The sequence below is a fragment of the Scylla paramamosain genome, chromosome 4 (genome assembly GCF_035594125.1).
Source record: "Scylla paramamosain isolate STU-SP2022 chromosome 4, ASM3559412v1, whole genome shotgun sequence".
Classification (NCBI taxonomy): Eukaryota; Metazoa; Arthropoda; class Malacostraca; order Decapoda; family Portunidae; genus Scylla; species Scylla paramamosain.
In genome coordinates this window covers 30,796,549-30,816,437 of record NC_087154.1, presented here as the reverse complement: position 1 = coordinate 30,816,437, position 19,889 = coordinate 30,796,549, and the positions used below count along the sequence as shown (strand labels likewise).

The 19,889-nt window shown below is 38.4% G+C and overlaps 2 protein-coding genes across 3 annotated transcripts; one reads left to right on the top strand and one right to left on the bottom strand.

Moving 5' to 3' along the window:
• Positions 1-1,044: 1,044 nt before the first annotated feature.
• LOC135099980 (uncharacterized) lies at positions 1,045-11,987 on the top strand. Of its 2 annotated transcripts, XM_064002778.1 has the most exons (6): positions 1,045-1,409; positions 8,118-8,292; positions 8,408-8,618; positions 10,276-10,414; positions 10,527-10,704; positions 10,796-11,987. In XM_064002778.1, exons 3-6 carry the CDS (start codon positions 8,417-8,419, stop codon positions 11,012-11,014), a joined length of 738 nt encoding a protein of 245 aa, XP_063858848.1. In that variant the 5' UTR covers positions 1,045-1,409; positions 8,118-8,292; positions 8,408-8,416; the 3' UTR covers positions 11,015-11,987. The 2 variants fall into 2 exon arrangements, with proteins under 2 accessions (XP_063858848.1, XP_063858849.1); XM_064002779.1 differs by lacking the exons at positions 1,045-1,409; positions 8,118-8,292; positions 8,408-8,618 and adding an exon at positions 9,624-9,877.
• A 1,190-nt stretch (positions 11,988-13,177) lies between these two features.
• Positions 13,178-17,067, bottom strand: LOC135099985 (uncharacterized). Its single transcript, XM_064002787.1, has 5 exons — positions 17,043-17,067; positions 15,223-15,387; positions 14,777-14,929; positions 13,781-13,890; positions 13,178-13,628 (listed from the first exon to the last, which is right to left on the bottom strand). The coding sequence occupies exons 2-5, from the start codon at positions 15,385-15,387 to the stop codon at positions 13,463-13,465; spliced, it is 594 nt and encodes a 197-aa protein (XP_063858857.1). The 5' UTR covers positions 17,043-17,067; the 3' UTR covers positions 13,178-13,462.
• Between the last annotated feature and the right edge of the window lie 2,822 nt (positions 17,068-19,889).

Sequence of the window (19,889 nt, the reverse complement as noted above, 5' to 3'; positions counted from 1 at the left end):
AGACATCTAAATATCAACCACGTTTTCGTTATCAAATAATCAGAAAGTATAAAAAGATAGAAATCTAGTTCTTCTTATTATTTTAATTTAATTTGATTTAATTTAATTAATTAATTAATCAATATAATTTAATTTTATTTTATTTATTCGTTTATTTATATCATTTATTTATTTTATTTATTTATTTATTATAATTATTATTACTATTATTATTATTATTATTATTATTATTATTATTATTATTATTATTATTATTTATTTATTTATTTTTAAGATTATAAATCCACGTTTTATAAGTAATACATGCGTGGTGCTTCAGGCTGAGTGGCTGGCGTGAGGAGACATCGCTGAGGAATGCAATTTTTATTCATTGATATCTATTTTCTGTTCTTGACCATTTTTTTACGATGTTTTTTTTTTTTTTAAGAGAGGAATCCTAAAAAAAAAAAAAAATGCATGACTGCTTCGAAGATACAAATATGTAAGCCGCAGGGAAGATAAGACGTAGATAAATAAAAACAGGTGGTGTTCTCCCTCGTCTGAAGATAAACAATTTTGTTATTGCACTACGCTTTCTTTGTATTTCTGATTATATTACTTTATATTTTCATGTATTACGCATTAATGAATATGTCCCATGTGTTAATCTACTATTCGTTGCTGTACTTAATATAATGATATATATATATATATATATATATATATATATATATATATATATATATATATATATATATATATATATATATATATATATATATATATATATATATATATATATATATATATATATATATATATATATATATATATATATATACTCGTATATATATATATATATATACGAGTATATATATATATATATATATATATATATATATATATATATATATATATATATATATATATATATATATATATATATATATATATATATATATATATTGTACTTTTAAAGTTCCTACACACACACACACACACACACACACACACACACACACACACACACACACAAACATGCGCACACACTTTTCGTTCTCTAAATCCAAACCAAGGAAGCAAGAGTACGTATCGGCACTAGCTTTCTTGATGCTTCGATTGAAACGAAGCTTCGTAGTGGTTTCTCAGTGGTAGCCACTTCACGCCGTTCAGCGGCCTGACAGGAAAGCCGCGGGTGTGTGGTGCGTGGTGTGTGGGTGCACGTTGCTGGAGAGGCACTTGCAGCTTGTCTGATGGGATCCTCCGTACGTAAGACTTAGGTGAACGCAGGACAGCGTGAGGTGAGTGTGGCGCATCACGGTTGTCGCTGTGTCCTAAATCCACGACTCTCTGGCCTTGGTGGCTGCTACACTGCCACCTTTATTTGGCCGACATTGAAAATGGCAGCCCTGGACGGGAGGGACTAGTTGGTAAGTTACACGCCTCTTTTGTGCCTCAGCTCCTTATATAAATTAACTTGGTTGTATGAATTTGGCTAATCGAATTGATAAGTACCGGTCATTAAAAACACTGCTATATATTAATTATCCCTGCAAAAATTAGTAAAAGTTAGATCAAGTAGGCGTATGTAGGGACCCAAGAAATTTTTTTTTTCCTTGAAATTCTAAATGTAAATAGAACTTTCTATATCTCTGAGCAACTGAAGGGAAGGACTACATTAGCGTCCATGAGGAAGGCCTGGCCAGCCGTGACACCATTACCTGCAGATAGAAGTAGTTTTTTGCTTACTTATAAAAAGGTCCTATTATTTTGCACTACCTCTTCTACGTTGTGTACTATGCTGTGTAGTGAGAGGAGGGCCCTGAAGTACATCTTTAATAGTGAGTGACAGATCCATGTTGTAGAACTTCGATAAACACACACACACACACACACACACACACACACACACACACACACACACACACAACGTAAAAAAAAAAATGTAGATTCCAGTAAAATATATGAAAAGGTTGTTGCTGTACTTTTAATTACCCCGAAAGGAAAAAAAATAACTGAGCACCACCAACACGGTAGTAGTACTGGTTTGATATCCGCTGCAACACGTGGAAGAAAGTACATAAAGTAATAGAGCGATTTTTCCAAGTGCTCGTTAACATGTGCTTAAGCAAATATTGGTTGTAGGCCGCTAGACAAAGAAAACCTAAGATGACTATATAGTTATAATGCCGATGTCACTAAAAACAATGGTTTCGTCATCCTCCTACCGAACTTTCTTCTCAGCGGTGCACAAAGGAAATAAAATAATTGCACAATCTCCCAACTGAGATCTGGAGCCAAGTGATGCTGAGAAGAGAATGGAGAATCGAATACACAACAAAGTATAAATATCTTTTAGACAAATGTGTCATGAACATAATAATTAAAGTTCTAAAATAGTAAATATTTAAAATGAAGTCATTGATATGTGATCTGATGCGCAGCGTCTTCCCTAATCGAAGTGTTGTAAAAACTGAAGCTTTCGACATCATATTCAACATTCAGAAAGATTTACAAGTCCAGCCAAACACGATGGAGAAGAGAAATGCGACAGGAGGCCGCAATCACTGCTGGCGCCTGGTGACGGCAACTTCTGAGGAATTTGTCTTTCATTCATACGGCAATAAGCTACTGGCCTTATGATGTTTTGTCATGGAATAAAAAGTAAAGAGAAAGTTGGATAAAAATATGACAACACCATTATGTAGTGATCATTACAAAAAAAAAAAAAAAATCTTAAAGAAACGATAAGAGTAAATGTTTTGGAACTGTAAATAAATTCTCTCTCTCTCTCTCTCTCTCTCTCTCTCTCTCTCTCTCTCTCTCTCTCTCTCTCTCTCTCTCTCTCTCTCTCTCTCTCTCTCTCTCTCTCTCTCAGATAATATACTCTCTCTTAGACATTGTGATTATCATATTTGTTTCCGGTCTCTCTCTCTCTCTCTCTCTCTCTCTCTCTCTCTCTCTCTCTCTCTCTCTCTCTCTCTCTCTCTCTCTCTCTCTCTCATCATGGAAGTGCGACACCCATTGCTTTCATAATAATAATAATAATAATAATAATAATAATGATAATAATAATAATAATAATAATTCAGTAATTATTATTATTATAACAATAATAATGATAATAATAATAATAATAATAATAATAATAATAATAATAATAATAATAATAATAATAAATCAGTAAAAAAAATACAGCCAACTTTATTTTATTTTTTTAACGCCACAGTCTTGAGAATAAACATGCATTCAAATACGAATTATATTATTGTTCTCCATAACAACCTACATAATTGTCTAATGAAAAGAAACTGTATTGGAAATATCACAACTTCTGGTTCATGATCTCATCCAGTGTTGTTCTCCATGTAAAAAAATAAAATGTGGACAACTTCAAATCTCTCAATTTATGAATGATTTTATATATACTTATGATCAATAGGTTTTTTTTTCTTAATATTCTTCTTTCGAATATATATATATATATATATATATATATATATATATATATATATATATATATATATATATATATATATATATATATATATATATATATATATATATATATATATATATATATATATATATAGTTTTTTTTTTAATGTAGGAGGGACACTGGCCAAGGGCAACAAAAATCCAAATAAGAAAAATAAAAAAAAGCCCACTGAGATGCCAGTCCTAGAAAAGGATCCAAAGCCGTAGTCAAAATTTGAAGGATAAGTGTGCTGAAACCTCCCTTTTTGAAGGAATTCAAGTCATAGGAAGGTGGAAATACAGAAGCAGAAAGGGAGTTCCAGAGTTTACCAGAGAAAGGGATGAATGATTGAGAATACTGGTTAACTCTTGTATTAGAGAGGTGGACAGAATAGGGGTGAGAGAAAGAAGAAAGTCTTGTGCAGCGAGACCGCGGGAGGAGGGGCGGCATGCAGTTAGCAAGATCAGAAGAGCAGTTAGCATGATAATAACGGTAGAAGATAGCGAGAGATGCAACATTGCGGCGATGAGAGAGAGGCTGAAGACAGTCAGTTAGAGGAGAGGAGTTGATGAGACGAAAAGCTTTTGATTCCACCCTGTCTAGAAGAGCAGTATGAGTGGAACCCCCCAGACATGGGAAGCATTCTCCATACATGGACGGATAAGGCCCTGGTACAGAGTTAGCAGCTGGTGGGGGTGAGAAAAACTGGCGGAGATGTCTCAGAATGCCTAACTTCATAGAACTTGATTTAGCTAGAGATGAGATGTAAAGTTTCCAGTTCAGATTATAAGTAAAGGACAGACCAAGGATGTTCAATGTAGAAGAGGGGGACAATTGAGTGTCATTGAAAAAGAGGGGATAGTTGTCTGGAAGGTTGTGTCGAGTTGATAGATGGAGGAATTGAAATTTTGAGGCATTGAACAATACCAAGTTTGCTCTGCCCCAATCAGAAATTTTAGAAAGACCAGAAGTCAGGCGTTCTGTGGCTTCCCTACGTGAAATGTTTACTTCCTGAAGGGATGGACGTCTATGAAAAGACGTGGAAAAGTGCAGGATAGTATTATCAGCATAGGAGTGGATTGGACAAGAAGTCTGGTTTAGAAGGTCATTGATGAATAATAAGGAGAGTGGGTGACAGGACAGAACCCTGAGGAACACTACTGTTAATAGATTTAGGAGAAGAACAGTGACCGTGTACCACAGCAGCAATATAACGTTCAGAGAGGAAACTTGAAATGAAGTTACAAAGAGAAGGATAGAAGCCATAGGAGGATAGTTTGGAAATCAAAGTTTTGTGTCAGACTCTATCGGAAGCTTTTGATATGTCCAAGGCAACAAGAAAAGTTTTACCAAAATCTCTAAAAGAGAATGACAAAGACTCAGCAAGGAAAACCAGAAGATCACGAATAGAGCGGCCTTGACGGAATCCATACTGGCGATCAGTATGATCGCCAGTATGGCGATCATACTGATGATCGCCAGTATGGCGATCATAGATAGAATCATAGATAGAATTATACCAGTATCAGATAGAAGGTTGTGAAGTGATAGATGTTTAAGAATCTTCCTGTTGAGGATAGATTCAAAAACTTTAGATAGGCAGGAAATTAAAGCAATAGGACGGTAGTTTAAGGGATTAGAACGATCACTCTTTTTAGGAACAGGCTGAATGTAGGCAAACTTCCAGCAAGAAGGAAAGGTAGATGTTAACAGACAGAGCTGAAAGAATTTGACTAGGCAAGGTGCAAGCACGGAGGCACAGTTTTGGAGAACAAAAGGAGGAACCCCATCAGCCTTCCGAGGGTTTAGGCCAGCGAGGGCATAGAAAACATCATTACGAAGAATTTTAATTGGTAGCATGAAGTAGTCAGAGGGTGAAGGAGAGGGTGGAACATGCCCTGAATCGTCCAAGGTAGAGTTTTTAGCAAAGGTTTGAGCGAAGAGTTCAGCTTTAGAAATAGATGTGATAGCAGTGGTGCCATCTGGTTGAAATAAAGGAGGGACAGAAGAAGTAAAGTTATTGGAGATATTTTTGGCTAGATGCCAGAAGTCACGAGGGGAGTTAGATCTTGAAAGATTTTGACACTTTCTGTTAAAGAGGGAGTTTTTGGCTAGTTGGAGAACAGACTTGGCATGGTTCCGGGTAGAAATATAATGTGCATGAGATTCTGGTGATGAAAGGCTTAAGTACCTTTTGTGGGCCATCTCTCTATCATGTATAGCACGAGAACAAACTGTGTTAAACCAATGTTTGGAAGGTTTAGGTTGAGAAAAAGAGTGAGGAATGTACGCCTCCATGCCAGACACTATCACCTCTGTTATGCGCTCAGCACACAAAGACAGGTCTCTGACACGGAAGCAGTAGTCATTCCAAGGAAAATCAGCAAAATACCTCCTCAGGTCCCCTCAACTAACAGAGGCAAAACGCCAGAGGCACCTTCGCTTAGGGGAATCCTGAGGAGGGACTGGAGCGATAGGACAAGATACATATATGAGATTGTGGTCGAAGGAGCCCAACGGAGGAGAAAGGGTGACAGCATAAGCAGGATTAGAAGTCAGGAAAAGGTCAAGAATGTTGGGCGTATCTCCAAGACGGTCAGGAATACGAGTAGGGTGTTGCACCAATTGCTCTAGGTCATGGAGGATAGCAAAGTTGAAGGCCAGTTCACCAGGATGGTCAGTGAAGGGAGAGGTAAGCCAAAGCTGGCAGTGAACAATGAAGTTTCCAAGAATGGAGATCTCAGCAAAAGGGAAGAGAGTCAGAATGTGCTCCACTTTCGAAGTTAAGTAGTCAAAGAATTTCTTATAGTCAGAGGAGTTAGGTGAGAGATATACAGCACAGATAAACTTAGTTTGAGAGTGACTCTGTAGTCGTAGCCAGATGGTGGAAAACTCGGAAGATTCAAGAGCGTAGGCACGAGAGCAGGTTCAATCGTTGCGCACATAAACGCAACATCCAACTTTGGATTGAAAATGAGGATAGAGAAAGTAGAAGGGAACAAAAAAGGGGCTACTGTCAGCTGCATCAGATACCTGAGTTTCAGTGAGGAAAAGAAGATGAGGTTTAGAAGAGGAGAGGTGGTGTTCTAATGATTGAAAATTAAATCTTAGACCACGAACGTTGCAGAAGTTAATGAAGAAAAAGTTGAGGGGGGTGTCAAGACACTTAGGGTCGTCGTCAGAAGGGCAGTCCGACCTGGGGACATTTGTGGTCCCATCCCCAGATGGGAACTCCGAGGCTGGTGTAGGAGTCGCCATGAATTTTGAAATTTTGAGTGAAGGGTGTGTGTGTTATTAGGTGCTTGTAATTTTGTGTGAGGAAGAGAGTTGTCTTTAGAGGGCAGGCTGTGACTGGCTACTTGTGTTGTGAGACACAAGTTCAGTGGGGTCACAGCTGGGTTTAATGATAAGCTCACATCACCCTCTGATCCAGTGCTTTAGACCTCACTGGGAGTAATTATCGTTTCGGCAGGTGCTTATTGCCTCCTCCTTGTGATATATATATATATATATATATATATATATATATAGAGAGAGAGAGAGAGAGAGAGAGAGAGAGAGAGAGAGAGAGAGAGAGAGAGAGAGAGAGAGAGAGAGAGAGAGAGAGAGAGAGAGAGAGAGAGAGAGAGAGAGAGATAAATAGATAGGTAGATAGATAAATAGATAGACCAGTACGATAACTACGAGTCCATAACTATGCTTACTTGAGCCATAAATAGATGTTTTTTTTTTCTTGAATCAGACATGTACGTAGTCTGCCACAACACACACAAATAGTCATTATTATCCTGTTTTGTTATATGACCTTCTAAATGTTGCAGTTTTTACTCAACAAATTTATACTTATAGCATTATTATTATTATTATTATTATTATTATTATTATTATTATTATTATTATTATTATTATTATTACTATTATTATTATTATTACTATTATTATTATTATTACTATTATTATTATTATTATTATTATTATTATTATTATTATTATTATTATTATCATTATCATTATCATTATCATTATTATTATTATTATTATTATTATTATTATTATTATTATTATTATTATTATTATTATTATTATCATATACACTGGGTAATGAAAACTTCATTGAAATACAGACTCAGCTCATAAATGAGAAAATACAAATTCATAACTGCTTACTCTTAACATTTGTCCACATTCCTGAGAGACGACGCTATGGACATCTGGCGGCTGAGACCATGAACCGTAATATCTCCAATGGGAAACCTGGTAAGCTAAGCAAGCTAAGCAATCAGATGTCTCAGCTATGCCACACCTACACACACGTAATTTAAAATCTTGTTATTGTAATTCCTATTTGCTTACAAAGGCATTCAAGTTTTATCAGTATACTTTTTGCGAATTTCTTCTTAGAACTGTTCTTATTTTGCCTTGATAATTTCGAGAGAAAAATAATGAAAGTTCATATTATATTGACATCGGCAGGTATAGTCATCCGTCCATACGAACCTGAAAAGCAACTCCATTTAATGTTTTCGTGGATGCAATGTAGTTTTACCTGTTTTACTACTCTGAAAGAATGGCGTATTTCTTTTTTCTTTTAGAATAAGCAAGATACATTAATATGTATGTAGAACGGCTCTATTGAAAAAAAATCGTAATTGCTTGTAAGGTGAGGGTCACTGCTGCCACCTGGTGACGGCCACTTCTCAGAAATTTGGCATTGATTCAGACAGCAATAAGCCACTGGCACGACACCACCACCGAGTGTGTGGAAAGAGAAAACCTCAGAAGACGGAAGGAGAAAAACCATACCTAGCAGTACTCGGCTGACGACTAAGGTAAAGGTGCGTATCTTTATCCCGAATTGTCCTGTCGCCACGTTTTGTAGGCAAACCTTGTAATAATCAAATACGGTGGTCCGTTGTGCATTTAGTTACATAATCTGCTGTTATTTTGCAGGTGGTTAAAATGACAAAGGTTACTGTCATCTGGATAATGATTTCCGCAAGCGTCTTTTACACAACAAGGACACAGTCAACTTACAGTTTGAGAGAACAACCGAACACCTGTATTCCCATGATGGATCTGACCTATGATTTTCGCACTACCTCCTCTATACTATGTGGTGTGCTGTGTGGTGAGAGAAACGCCGTGAAGTACACCTTTAACAGTGAGTAACAGGTCCAGTTTCATCTTGTAGGACTTTGATGTACACACACACACACACACACACACACACACACACACACACACACACACACACACACACACACACACACACACACACACACACACACACACATACCAGATTTCTAGCTTTCAGTAAAATATATATAAAAAGATTATTTACATACACTTAATCAGTTACCAACACGGATCTCTTACAAACCGTTGAACAGAAACAGGTTGATTATATTTTGCCAACAATGTTTACAATATCTTAGAGGAAAGGTTTTGTGTAGTTGTGCTCTCTTTTGCTTTACCAAAAGCATTTAACACATTAAACCATACTATTTTGTTCAATAAATTAAAACATTTTGAGTTAAGGGGTATGCCACCGCAACTTTCACGTAGCTTTCTATGTAATAGATCACAATCTGTTTTCCGTAATAATATCTCTTCACCCTCAATTCTTATTTGCAGAAGTGTACCACAATATATATATATATATATATATATATATATATATATATATATATATATATATATATATATATATATATATATATATATATATATATATATATATATATATATATATATATATATATATATATATATATATATATATATATATATATATATATATATATATATATATATATATATATATATATATATATATATGCCCGATATGAATACATACGTGTTAATGTTTAACACGTATGTATACTTGTTTTCGTGCACAGTTAACATCCCTGAACATGTAAATTCTTCATGTGGATAAACCACTTGTAAGCCATAACACTAGTCACAGCAATTTCCATGCGAGAAAATGGTAGAGGAAGGCCGGCGACAGCGCCGTCGCATTGCGAAAAAACACAAACCAGTGAGGCGTGTTTCAGTATTGTGGTGGATCTGATGGCGCTGCACCACAGCAGCTCTGTGTCACACCAAATGTGAGGACGAAACACACACACACACACACACACACACACACTTTTATGTGCTGTCACACTAGATATCAGCACAAAACACACACACACACACACACACACACACACACACACAGTTTTAGATGCGATGCTGCTGCACCGCCGCAGCGCTGCTTCACGCTGCATGTGAGGACAACACCACATGCAGTTCTGGTCCATGTAGGTGGAATAAATAGGTTTTTTTTTTTTTCCAGTGTTTTCAATACCCCGAGTTTCCCGATCCTCCAGTTCAGTGCTATGCCTTCGAAAGAAAGCAAGCAGGAAACTGGAGAGGGTAAATTACTGTTGTCATCTTATGTTTGTCACTGTTTGTTACCTAATTGAATTCACATATTTTGTTGCTATTTTTTAGATCATAATATTGTATAAAATTGTGTATATGTTTGAAATACTACAGATTTCTTTGTAATTGTTTGTAAGCAATTGATATAGGTATAGTGTCTTCTCCTTGTCCATTGTATTCTTAAAGGCATTAGTTATTAGAGTATAAGCACGCTGATAACCACTTAATTAATGTTTGCCATTCGCGGAGCTTCGGATCGACAGTATGTATTAGAAGCAATAAATTCATTTACTTATTTACTTACTGACATACACAAGAGATGGTGTGCAGTACCGGTACTTTTTTTTATTTTATTTATTTTTATCTATTTTTTTTTTTTTTTTTTTCAGGCAACACCAACAAATGTACTCTGTACGGAGAAGGTTATGGCCCGGCCTCCTCCACAAACACCTTCCTTTTGTTCCCATCACAAGATTCCCTGGAGGATGTGGCCACAGGAAAGCCAGCTTCCGCAAGCAGCGTTTATTTGCAAGTATCCAGCAACAACTCTTCTTGTAACAAATTTAGTTTGATATGTGGGGATTCGGAATTTATGGAAACATTTTTTTTTTCTTTTAATACCGAACAAAATTAATTTCAGGTTAAACATTGCATCTATGGCCGTGGACACAATCGAGACGGATGACAGTATGTTCCACTCAGCTGTAGATGATTCACAACCCTGGTGGCTGCTGGACCTCGGCGAGACACGGGTGATTCATGAGGTCCAAATCCTTCCTCGCCGCAATTGCTGCCATTACAGGTTCCACGATATTGATGTGAGTAAAGGATCTCGGCATCTAGATAGCATTCACTTGGCGTGTCGAGGTAGAGAAGAGTCTGTTGTTCATGTTGTGTTTTTACACACAGATTCGCATAGGTGACGTGCAGCCAGCCAATGGTAACTTTTCATCGTTCACTCCGTTTTCGACGTACAAGGGTCCTTATTCCGCCGCTCTTGGCCGTCTTTCATGCGCTAGGGGTGATGGCCTCAGTGGCAGGTTCGTCGTCATCATGAGAGTGATACGAAATGGTCCTGATGATTACCCACTCCATATAGCTGACGTTAATATCTTTGTCCAGAAGTAGTTAACTAGTGATAAAGTGTTACAGTTTGTTCTTTATGATGTGATAGGCAGTTATTATTGCAAATATGAATACTTATTATTTCGTGTTGTTAGATTGCTATTAGAATAGAATACACACACACACACACACACACACACACACACACAGTGTCCTGTGAGGAAATTCACATATCCCCGGAAAGGAAAAACTAATTTCTTCTAAATCGGAAACATTGTATCGTCAAATGCTTATAATGCCATGGTGTAGAGGTTACAGGACTTCTCTGTAAACAGTGACCAGTAATGCCAGCGTCCGCTTCTGCTCGTAAGTCATGGACGTAAATTCCTTTCTTGTGCCTTTTTGACGTCGGTCCAAGCTGTTTGTTTACGATTTTCGACACTCAGGTTCATGGCACTACTGTTATGAAGGTCACGCTTCGAAAACGCCCAAACGAAAGTATAACTGTCTGTGAAAGCGGTACATCCTATTTGTTCAGGAGCTTACCAATATGGGAGCGTTTTGGTTCGGGAGCTTCGAAAAGACTGTGGAACTGGCCCAACTGTTAGCTGGCGTGAGGAGGCAGCGGTGGAGGTAGGGAGGCGCTTTTTATTCATTGATATCTATTTTCTGTTCTTAACAAGTTTTCTTTTTTTGGGGGGAAGGAATTCTAAAAAAGAAAAAGCAAGAAAACTTCGAGGAAGATATAAATATGCAAGCCGCAGCGAAGAAAATACATAGATAAATAAAACAGGTGTTGTTCTCCCTCGTCTGAAGATATATGATTCTGTTGTCCCATATTGTACTACGTCTTTGTATTTTTAATGATCTTACTTTATATTTTCATATATTACGCATTATTGTGTGTGTGCCATGTATTAATTTTGTTTTCATGTATTACGCATTATTGTGTGTGCCATGTATCAATGTACTATTCCTTGCTGTACTTAATATGATGATACATATATAAAATTAATATAGCGGAAACTTTGATAGCGTTTTCTTTTAAACCGGATATATATATATATATATATATATATATATATATATATATATATATATATATATATATATATATATATATATATATATATATATATATATATATATATAGACACACACACACAAACCTACCTTTTGTTCTCTAAATTCAAACCAAGGAAGCAAGAGTACGTATCGGCACTAGCTTTCTTGATACTTCGATTGAAACGAAGCTTCATAGTGGTGTCTCAGTGGTAGCCACTTCACGCCGTTCAGCGGCCTGACAGGAAAGCTGCGGGTGTGTGGTGCGTGGTGTGTGGGTGCACGTTGCTGGAGAGGCACTTGCAGCTTGTCTGATGGGATCCTCCGTACGTAAGACTTAGGTGAACGCAGGACAGCGTGAGGTGGGTGTGGTGCATCACGGTTGTCGCTGTGTCCTCATCCACGACTCTCTAGTCTTGGTGGCTACTACACTGCCACCTTTATTTGGCCGACATTGAAAATGGCAGCCCTGGACGGGAGGGACTAGTTGGTAAGTCACACGCCTTTTTTGTTTCTCCGCTCCTTATATAAATTAACTTGGTTGTATGAATTTGGCTAATCGAATTGATAAGTACCGGTCATTAAAAAACACTGCTATATATTAATTATCCCTGCAAAAATTAGTAAAAGTTAGATCAAATAGGCGTATGTAGGGACCCAAGAAACTTTTTTTTTCCTTGAAATTCTAAATGTAAATAGAACTTTCTATATCTCTGAGCAACTGAAGGGGACTACATTAGCGTCCATGAGGAAGGTTTGCCCAGCCGTGACGCCATTACCTGCAGACAGTAGTAGTTTTTTGCTTACTGATTAAAAGGATACTGTGAGACACTTTTCCTTCACACTGGTGCGTATATACTTGTTCCTTACAACTGCAGTAGGGATCAACAGAACAAGAGCTTTAATAGTAACTAAAAACCAACGAGCTAAACATTGTTAAGGCCACACTACCCATCACGTGAGGGGTGTTTACTTGTTTGAAGACTCTCTCTCTCTCTCTCTCTCTCTCTCTCTCTCTCTTACATTAAAGAATGGGAAGGATAATACAATAATCAGTACAAGGTTCCAAGCTGCCTTCACGCCATGTGTTTCCTCCTGGTGTTCAATAAATATTACTTGGTAGACGCTAGAGACTGAGACACGTAAGAATCTAAAGTATTACGCTTAAGAGCAAGGTAATTTTATTAACTAAAATACTCTAACAAACTTTAAAGATGGACCATATTTTGAAACTCCCCGTGGTCTCCTAAGAAGTATTTTCATGATAAATTGGCTTCTCATGGGTAATTTTCTTAATGACGCAAAATATTTGTCCATCACAAGGATCATGACAACACCAGTGAAAACCTAATGACGCCGAGAAAAGTCTGTTGAAAGTGTTTTTTTTTAAAGTGGCCGAAATGTTTAAGAGATGACAAGAAGACTGGTGAATTGTGCGGTGTTTCCACCTCAGAGGACGAGGCCGGTAGAGTCAGGCGAGAAATCGGTCATCATCTGAACCGCAGAGTAGATGCACCTCGGGAAGAGCTCCTTGCAGGAGGTGCCTTGCTGCCCGTGCCACACCGCCTTGTCGTACCGCCCGTAGTAGCTCTTCTCGTCGCTTTCCTCAAGACCCCTGTACAGGTAAAATGTTCCTTCGTTAGTACAGTACCGATTATTTAGTGTTCACTCTTTTGTGTCATATATGAGAGGCTCATGTGGTGTGTGGAAGTGAAGGGAAGGCAAAGTGGTATTAGGAGAGTAGGTGGTGGGGGAGTTGAGCATTACCAGTATGGCAGCAGGACTGTGATTTCGCTGTCAGTCAGATCTCGCTGGTCCTTCTGAGCCAACTCGCACACAAGCCGCAGCCCGCACTGGTCCTTGTCCTTGGAGGCGATCTTGAATGACGCAACAGTTAAATTGAGATGAGATACATATTACTCGTGAAATAATTTAGTGTAGTTATTGTGTGGCTTTCAGTCGCTAAGGCTAAGCTATTGTAATCTACTTATTTTGCAGGGATGAGTTTTATCCAGATGATCGATTACTAATTGATTGGGTATGTAGGGCTAATATTTGTTCATATATAACATAATTAGCAAATTAAACAATAGGGTAGTCTCAGGTAAATATCATCACGGCATTATCCATCCCTTTCCTTACCCCGCCTCCCTGCTTTACCACTCCCCTGTCCATGCCTCTCCTCCCTGCCCTATCCCCCCCACCCTAACCTTGCCCACCCTTGCCCCTCACCATCCCTTCCTTCCCTGCTCCACCCTGTTATGCCCTTTCCTCCCACTCTTCCCTGACATGCTCTACTTCGTCCTTGCCCTACCATTCCCTCCCCTCTCCTGCCTTCTCCTTCCCATCCCCACACAACCCCCCTACTCTCTCTTTCTCTCTCAATCTGCTTCCACTTGACCTGTCCCCTTTCTATTACTATTCCATCCCACCCTGTCCCTTCCCGTCCCAGTCATCTCCCTCCGAAGCTAGTGTAACCAAGATCCAAACAGTCTGGTTGGATTCTCATTGTAACCGTACCTTAACTTAACCTGTGTTCAAGAAACGCTCTGCTGCTTCTGTTTTCAAAGGTCCTACAGATGATTAGTCGGATTCTCAAGAGTGTTTCTCCTGTTAATAATTTAGAAATCTTATTAATCTCACTTAAACCATGAAAACACCTTACAAAACCCGTCACTTTAACTGGAGCCATTTAAAAGTAGTGGAGGTGCGGCGCAGAGGTGTGTCAGAATATGGAACTACTGAGGGAGGTGCTGCACTAACCTGCCAGTACACTTTCTCGAGCTTTTCAGTGCCCATAACTTCGTCCAAACTCCTCCTCCTCCTGCCGCAGCCGCCACACCATCCGCCACCGCAGCCGCCACAGCCGTGATGGTGGTGGTGGCGGTGACCCACAGAGCGGCCAATCACGAAGCCCTGCAACAGATGATAGTCATGTGTGAAGTAAGAAGAAAATTGGTGTGAAACCCATTACATTAGATGACGAAGATGTAGGAGAGGAGGAGACACGTGATGACGAAATTAAATGTAAAATAAGACAACGCGAAATATTTAGATAAGAGACACTAAGATTTTTTTTTTTTTTTTTTTTGTGCTTTGCAAATATTCTTTCCGACATTTCACTTTCATTATTATGATATGTATAGTTAATTATACTCTTGTTGTTTAAGCATTAGCCTCATTAATCATTTTTTGCCTCAGTGACTCACCCCGACGAAGCCCAACGCCCCGGCAGCACCTCGGCCACAGCAGGGCTCGGCAGCGGCGACAGCTTCTGCATCCGGAGATGGCGTGGCGGCAGCGGGCCCGAACACCGCCACAACTACCACCACCACCACCATCGCAGACGCAGCCACGCGGGTCATCATTATCATCTGTGCGAGCAATATTGCGGCATTATTTAGGTAAGGAATTGTTTATTTATGTTTTATTTGTTACCAAGGGTGCAAGTGCTGCTTTTCTTGCGCCCAGTACCAGTTCTGCATCCCCAGCGTGACGACGACTGGATATTTCTTGTTCTCACGACGCTTTTTTCCACTAAGCGTGACTGCAGTACCAGCAATGAAGTATCATTGTTGGTATTAAACTGCACGTCACGCACAATCATTACATGGTTTTCCTCTAACTCTAATCATTCTTCTAATCTATAACATTTCATTAATCTACGCGGTATACTCGTATAAGCAATGTTTACGTTTTTTCCCATCGTGATAAATCTTGGTCACATATGCACTACCTATGTAACACAGCTACGGTTATATTTTCTCATCATTCACTAATGAAATCTCGGAAGTAGGGGCTTCCTGACCACTCACCTTCCACAAACCCGCTCCCTCCGTTCATCACTCAAACGCGTTTGAATGTGATGTGAAGTTTAATCGTGTCGTGATTCCGAGTATACTTTTGCTACCTGATGTTTTACTCTCCTTTACGCACGAGTTTTTATTTTTTTTTTCTTGAACTCGCTCCCTCTGTTCATCAGTCGAACGTATTTGAATGTGATGTGGGATTTATGCTTTTTCTACTTTTTTTCCCCTTTTGAATGATTTGATTGATTCGTGTCGTGAAGAGAACCCTTGTGCTACTTGATATTTTATTGTTATATATATATATATATATATATATATATATATATATATATATATATATATATATATATATATATATATATATATATATATATATATATATATATATATATCAGAGAGAGAGAGAGAGAGAGAGAGAGAGAGAGAGAGAGAGAGAGAGAGAGAGAGAGAGAGAGAGAGATTTCGCTTTACGCACCACGCACAGAGTGAGAGTCACTCTCTGAATATTTCATCTCCATTTCGTAATGACATCAAGAGAGAACCGTTATGTATATCCAACCTGAACCTCTTCACTCTAGATAAATACTAACGTTCTTAAGCGTTTCTTTCAGGCAGTTAAGTATTACTCGCTTTCCTGTTCGCCTTAGACAGTTCTCAACCTTAGATATTATAATTATGTAACAAAAAAGTAACCAAGACTCACTAGTTTCCTGGTGTGGTTCCCAGGGCCTGCATTCTTACACACAGTGCACTTTCAAAAGGATTAGTTTCAAAGAGTACAGATACTATTTATCGAGATTTTTTTGAGTTTTTTTGCCATTGATGGTACAGATGGTGCATCACAAGAATCACGAAACACACCATTTGGAATACGAATTAATTTATACAAGAGCTTATTAAAGGTAGGTAGGCACATCAGTTTCAGAATACGGTGCATTCTATACGAGAAAAAATAAACTTAGCAACTCGTCGTAATGCTTAAGATAATAAAGATCTTTGCTCCTTCATCACTAAACTAAAGAATAAATAGCAGTGAGATTCTCGCTGTAACTTTCTTCTACATCCTTAGTATTGTATAAGTGAAAAAGAAAACAAATATAGATACACAGATTACGCAGGCGCTGTGAACAAACAGTCCACGGGGAACTCACGATGCCGTCAAACAAAATTTAGGTGTAATGTGTAGCACAGGGAGATATTTTGACCCGTCCAGCGCGTACCGCCTTGTTGTGTGGGTTGTCCTGCTTCTAAAGTGCATGATCCAGAGACCGCAGTTTTATACGCGTCTTTTTCAAGGGCACGCGATCAAGGCCACGGTTCTGTTTGCCCTGATGATCCCCGCTACTGAAGAGGCGATTGCGCAAGTCTAGTGTACTTTTTTTTTTATTTTCATTTTTTTTTTTTTTTTTTTTCATGAATAACATCTGGTGTGTGATCTTTCCTTGTGCAGCCTTCTGTTTTTCATTGTGCGGTCTTTTTTTCTGTTCCTTGTGCTGTTTTCTTTCTTTTCTTGTGCGGTTTTTTCTTTCATTTCCTTGTGCGGTTTTTCTTTCTTTGCTTGTGCGGTTTTCTTTCATTTCTTGTGCGGTTTTCTTTCATTTCCTTATGCGGTTTTCCTTCATTTCCTTGTGGGGTCTTTTCTTTTCCTTATGCAGTCTTCTTTCTTTCCCTTGTGCTGTCTCCTCATTTTCCTGTGTCCTTAGTATGTGATGACTGGGTGTAGCGGTGTAGCACATTTCTTTTAATCGGAAAATATATGTGGGTGGGGTTCTGAAACCCATTCTCTCCATTCTTTTTCGAGAGTTTGGGACACTCAGGTATGTGACGTATTGACTGAATATACTAAATATACGATGCGTGCTTGAAGAAAGGGAAAATTATGACCATTAGATACGATGAAGCAAAGAGGGCAGTAATGTGATAATTGGGTGATGATGATGACAAAATAACGATGATGGTGGCAATAATAACAATTAACATCAACAGCAACAACAACAGCAGTAGCAGCAGCAGCAGCAATACACCGTCAGTACCACGAGTTTCTTTACTAGGAGGCTTCGCATTCGCGGGCGCTTCAAGGTCACGCTGCTGAGACCTTCGTAACAGAGCAAATATCAATATTTGCCCGCACCACCCACAAAAGGCTACGCACTTGACCAGGTACTCACTCCTTCCTGGACGGGTGGTGCGTATCCCGCCGAGAATTAATGGAGGAGTAAATTTTCCAGCCTTCTTCACTGGGGCGCGTATTTAGAAACCCTTTGTTCTCACACTATTTTCAAAGGTCTCGCAGATGATGAGTTGTGTCCTCATGAGTACTTTTCTCCCATGTATGCTGCAGGTATAACTAGAAACAAGAAAATTCGCCTTGAAAGCCCTCATTGTGTCCTTCGTTCTCTTAACACTGTTTTCAAAGGCCTAGAAGATAATTAATTGTGTCCTCATGAATATGTTTGCCATTAATGATGTAATTATGTCCAACAATATGAAAAGGCTTCTTAACACCTTCAGTATTTTCCACGAGTGTGTTAAAAGTTTAATTAAAAATCTTTTGTTCTCTCCAGATTATTTTCAAGGGCCACGCAATTGTCTCCATGAGTATTTTCCCTTTCATGCTGCAACTATAGCTAAAAACATGACAACACTCCTTAAAACCCTTTTTTTTTTCTGCTAGAGTCTGTTAATAGTAGGTAATGTAATGAGCAAAATATTATCCAGCAGGCACTAAAAGGTGTGAACTACTCGATCTCTCCTTTGGTTGTCAATGCCTTGCAAAACTGTTCTCTAAACCTGCACGACGCCATTTCATGAAGTTTTAGGGAAACTGACAGCCGTCAAAGAATTAAGGAAGAAAAACACACACTCCACATCGTACAGATCTTCCAAGACATTTTACTCATTCTAATCCCTTTTATCTTCCTCATGGTGCTATAATTATGACCTTTGACACTGGACTTCTGCCGTTCACTCTGTCTACCTTATCATTCTGCCGTTCACTCTGTCTACCTTATCATTAATGCAAGAATTAACTATGGTAGTATGTTCTCTTTTTCCTACCCATTCACTAGTAAACCATGAACTCTCTGCCTGTTTGTTTTTCCTCTTTAGGACTTCGAAGACACGTTGAACTACTGCAAATTATCTTGATAAAAAAAAAAGTAATTAATCAATGTTTTGGGAATATCAAATTCAGTTAGCCTCTCCCTGTCAAACACGCTTTTTTTTCACTTTATTTTTTGCGTCCTTGCTCAGACGGATTTACACATTAAAAAATTAACCTGATATACCTACATTACTGCCGTGTTTTCAAATGGCTTTCATATGTGGCAGTTTTTTTTCCATGACGACATGAATTGCTACAGCCAGAATCAGTTCAGTGTTATCCTTGTTCTCGGTTGTCTGCACCCAGCGCTGCCTCATATTTTTCCTTGTTAATCTTATCTTTGACCAGCATGCACATGGCAACACATATCAGTGTTATCAGTCTCTCTCTCTCTCTCTCTCTCTCTCTCTCTCTCTCTCTCTCTCTCTCTCTCTCTCTCTCTCTCTCTCTCTCTCTCTCTCTCTCTCTCTCTCTCTCTCTCTCTCTCTCTCTCTCTCTCTCTCTCTCTCTCTCTTCCATGTGATGTTGTTCATGTTCTGGTTGCTCTTATGTTGTTATTGTAGATGCTGCTGCTGCTGCTGCTGATGATGATGATGATGATGTCGATGATGACGATGATGATGTTCACGTTGTTGTTTTTGTTGTTGTTGTTGTTGTTGTTGTTTCTCAAGTTGTTAATGTTGTTACATAACAGAACAAAGGGAAGTCGCAAGAAGTCGTCAGGCCTACGCGTGCCAGACTCTGTATGAACTGACCTACTTATGTCCACCTATCATCTTCATCCATAATTTTGTCTAATCTTCCTTTAAAGTTCCCTAACGACTCGGCACTAGCAATCTGTTTACTAAGTCTGTTCTATTTATCTACCATTTATCTACCAATCTATTTAAGAAGCAATTTATTTAAATCTCGCTTTATTAAGCTTGAACCATTTATTTCTTGCCCTATCCTGATTACTGACACA

Excerpts from the sequence above, each read along its gene's own strand:
- LOC135099980 (XM_064002778.1), top strand. The coding sequence starts at position 8,417 with ATGACAAAGGTTACTGTCATCTGGATAATGATTTCCGCAAGCGTCTTT. Across the intron at positions 8,619-10,275 it reads CGTGAAGTACACCTTTAACA|GCAACACCAACAAATGTACT; the intron begins GTGAGTAACAGG and ends TTTTTTTTTCAG. Across the intron at positions 10,705-10,795 it reads ACAGGTTCCACGATATTGAT|ATTCGCATAGGTGACGTGCA; the intron begins GTGAGTAAAGGA and ends TTTTACACACAG.
- LOC135099985 (XM_064002787.1), bottom strand. The coding sequence starts at position 15,387 with ATGATAATGATGACCCGCGTGGCTGCGTCTGCGATGGTGGTGGTGGTG. Across the intron at positions 13,891-14,776 it reads TCGAGAAAGTGTACTGGCAG|ATCGCCTCCAAGGACAAGGA; the intron begins GTTAGTGCAGCA and ends GCGTCATTCAAG. Across the intron at positions 13,629-13,780 it reads ACAGTCCTGCTGCCATACTG|GGGTCTTGAGGAAAGCGACG; the intron begins GTAATGCTCAAC and ends TTACCTGTACAG.